This window comes from Hipposideros armiger, unplaced genomic scaffold (assembly GCF_001890085.2).
Source record: "Hipposideros armiger isolate ML-2016 unplaced genomic scaffold, ASM189008v1 scaffold_91, whole genome shotgun sequence".
NCBI classification, from domain to species: domain Eukaryota; kingdom Metazoa; phylum Chordata; class Mammalia; order Chiroptera; family Hipposideridae; genus Hipposideros; species Hipposideros armiger.
The window spans coordinates 3347741-3349547 of record NW_017731441.1 but is presented as its reverse complement, the minus strand read 5'-3'; the positions used below and the strand labels follow the sequence as shown (position 1 = coordinate 3349547).

Below are 1807 nucleotides of genomic sequence, written 5' to 3'. Positions count from 1 at the left end.
AAACAAGCCACAGAGTGAAGAGAAAAAATATTTGCAAACCATGTATCTAAGGGTTAATACCAGAATTTATAAACAACTACTTGGGACTGAGGCCTGTGGTCTTTGGTCTCTCTGCCACGACCTCGCCTTTAATGGGACAGCTAAAGTAAAAACGTTTTGTTTGATTTGTTTTTAAACCGATTCCATTCCTTTTCCAGAAAATATTCTCAGAGCCTGGAAGCTTGTCCATGAACACCATCGCCAGGCTTCGAGAGAACTGCAGGGCCAAGCTACTGGCACAGGGCTGACTTGGACATTCTCCCCTCGGCACCGACCACGAGGCTTCATTTCCAGAGTTGACCAATTTTTACTGCTTTCCTTTTTAGTGCTGTAAATACTTGATGTCTCTACATTTTGGAGGTGAATTTTTTAAAAGAGCAATTTAAAATCATGTCATTCTGTAACTGAGCTGCGAAGTCATAGATTTCTAAAAGTATATTTTTACCTGAGACAATAATATATAAAATGTGAGATGTGCGTTTGTATTTAATAAAGTATGTCAACACCTGTGGGTTTGTGATTATCACTTGTCAGCCAACTGAAAATTAAAATCAGTGAACTGTTATTAGTGTTATCAATGCCAATTAAATATCCTATTCCTTTCTGTAGCAGAGCATTTACCTTTGTGAAATTTGTGCATATACCAAGTGATTCGTCTTTAGAAAGACAATTTTTTAAAATGGTTTTAAAAATTATCGTGTTATAATGAATAAACCAAACACATAAGTGTGTAAGATGTAGGGAACTGCAAAAGTCTGATTTGGGCCCATGAGTGCTCAGTGCAGCCACTTCATCCTAGACCCCTAGAGGGAGCAGATTAACACCCAGCAAGACCTCCTCCTCTGGGTTTGAGGCCATAAACCTCCCACCCCAAACCCTGACCTAGTCTCCCTGCCCTGATAAGACCTCTGGTGCTGCCTCTGGCTGAGAAACCCCACTGCCTGGGCGGGCTTAAGCCCTGCATGGCACAGGTGGGGTCAGGCAGGGACAGGTGGGGAAGGGTGGGGACAAGCAGGGATGGAGAAAGACAGGTGGGCAGGGCAGGTGGGCGACATGCAGGGACACTCCGGGGCAGCTGGCCTGCTCCCCCAGCCCCCACCTTCCCACAGGGGACCCAAGTTTGCCTGCCCTCAGCAGTGCCATCTGTAAACACCTTGGTTTTCCAAAATGTCTTTCTATTTACAAACAACTCCATCCTCATCCCATGTCTGGACTGTGGTCACCTGTCAGCACCTGAGGGTATGGTGAGTTTTAACTTTAAAGGGAGGCATAGTAAGGGACCTGGGTGATAGCACACTTGCCTGATAGCACCCCATCTCCAGCTGTGGCCATCACAGAGGCCCCTCCCCTCCCCTATGGCCACTGATGAAGCTGGACCAGGACCCAAGTAGTATGCTAACGTCCCAATCTGTCTTAGACATTGTCATCCAGGAGAAAACTGGCTGGGTAGGTCTCCAGAGCTTGAGCCCCCAAGGTAGAGCCAAGCATGCAGGTCACTGGCATAGGGTTAGCACAGCTGCCCAGTGACCTTGAAGTTCCTAGTCCTGACATTTCAACACCAGCCCTGTGGTTCTGAGTGCCTCACTCCCAGGAACCGAGGCGCCCACCCTGGACAGGATGACCTGGACCTGTACATGATGAGATGAACCAACCAGTAGGGCTTTTTCCCTGGAAGGAATCCAGTGACAGAATTTCTTCTTGAAGCCTAAGCAACTGCACCTCTAGGGCATGGCCCACCTGCCCAGGTAGTGAACCTTCAGGGAGCCCT

The 1807-nt window shown here is 47.6% G+C and overlaps 1 protein-coding gene across 1 annotated transcript in view; it reads left to right on the top strand.

Moving 5' to 3' along the window:
* The window catches only part of GRTP1 (growth hormone regulated TBC protein 1), a 28909-nt gene extending 28305 nt beyond the window's left edge, over window positions 1-604 (top strand). Inside the window, 1 exon segment of the mRNA XM_019644839.1 lies at window positions 198-604. Coding sequence (XP_019500384.1) covers window positions 198-287 — 90 coding nt within the window. The 3' untranslated portion in view covers window positions 288-604.
* Window positions 605-1807: the final 1203 nt, after the last annotated feature.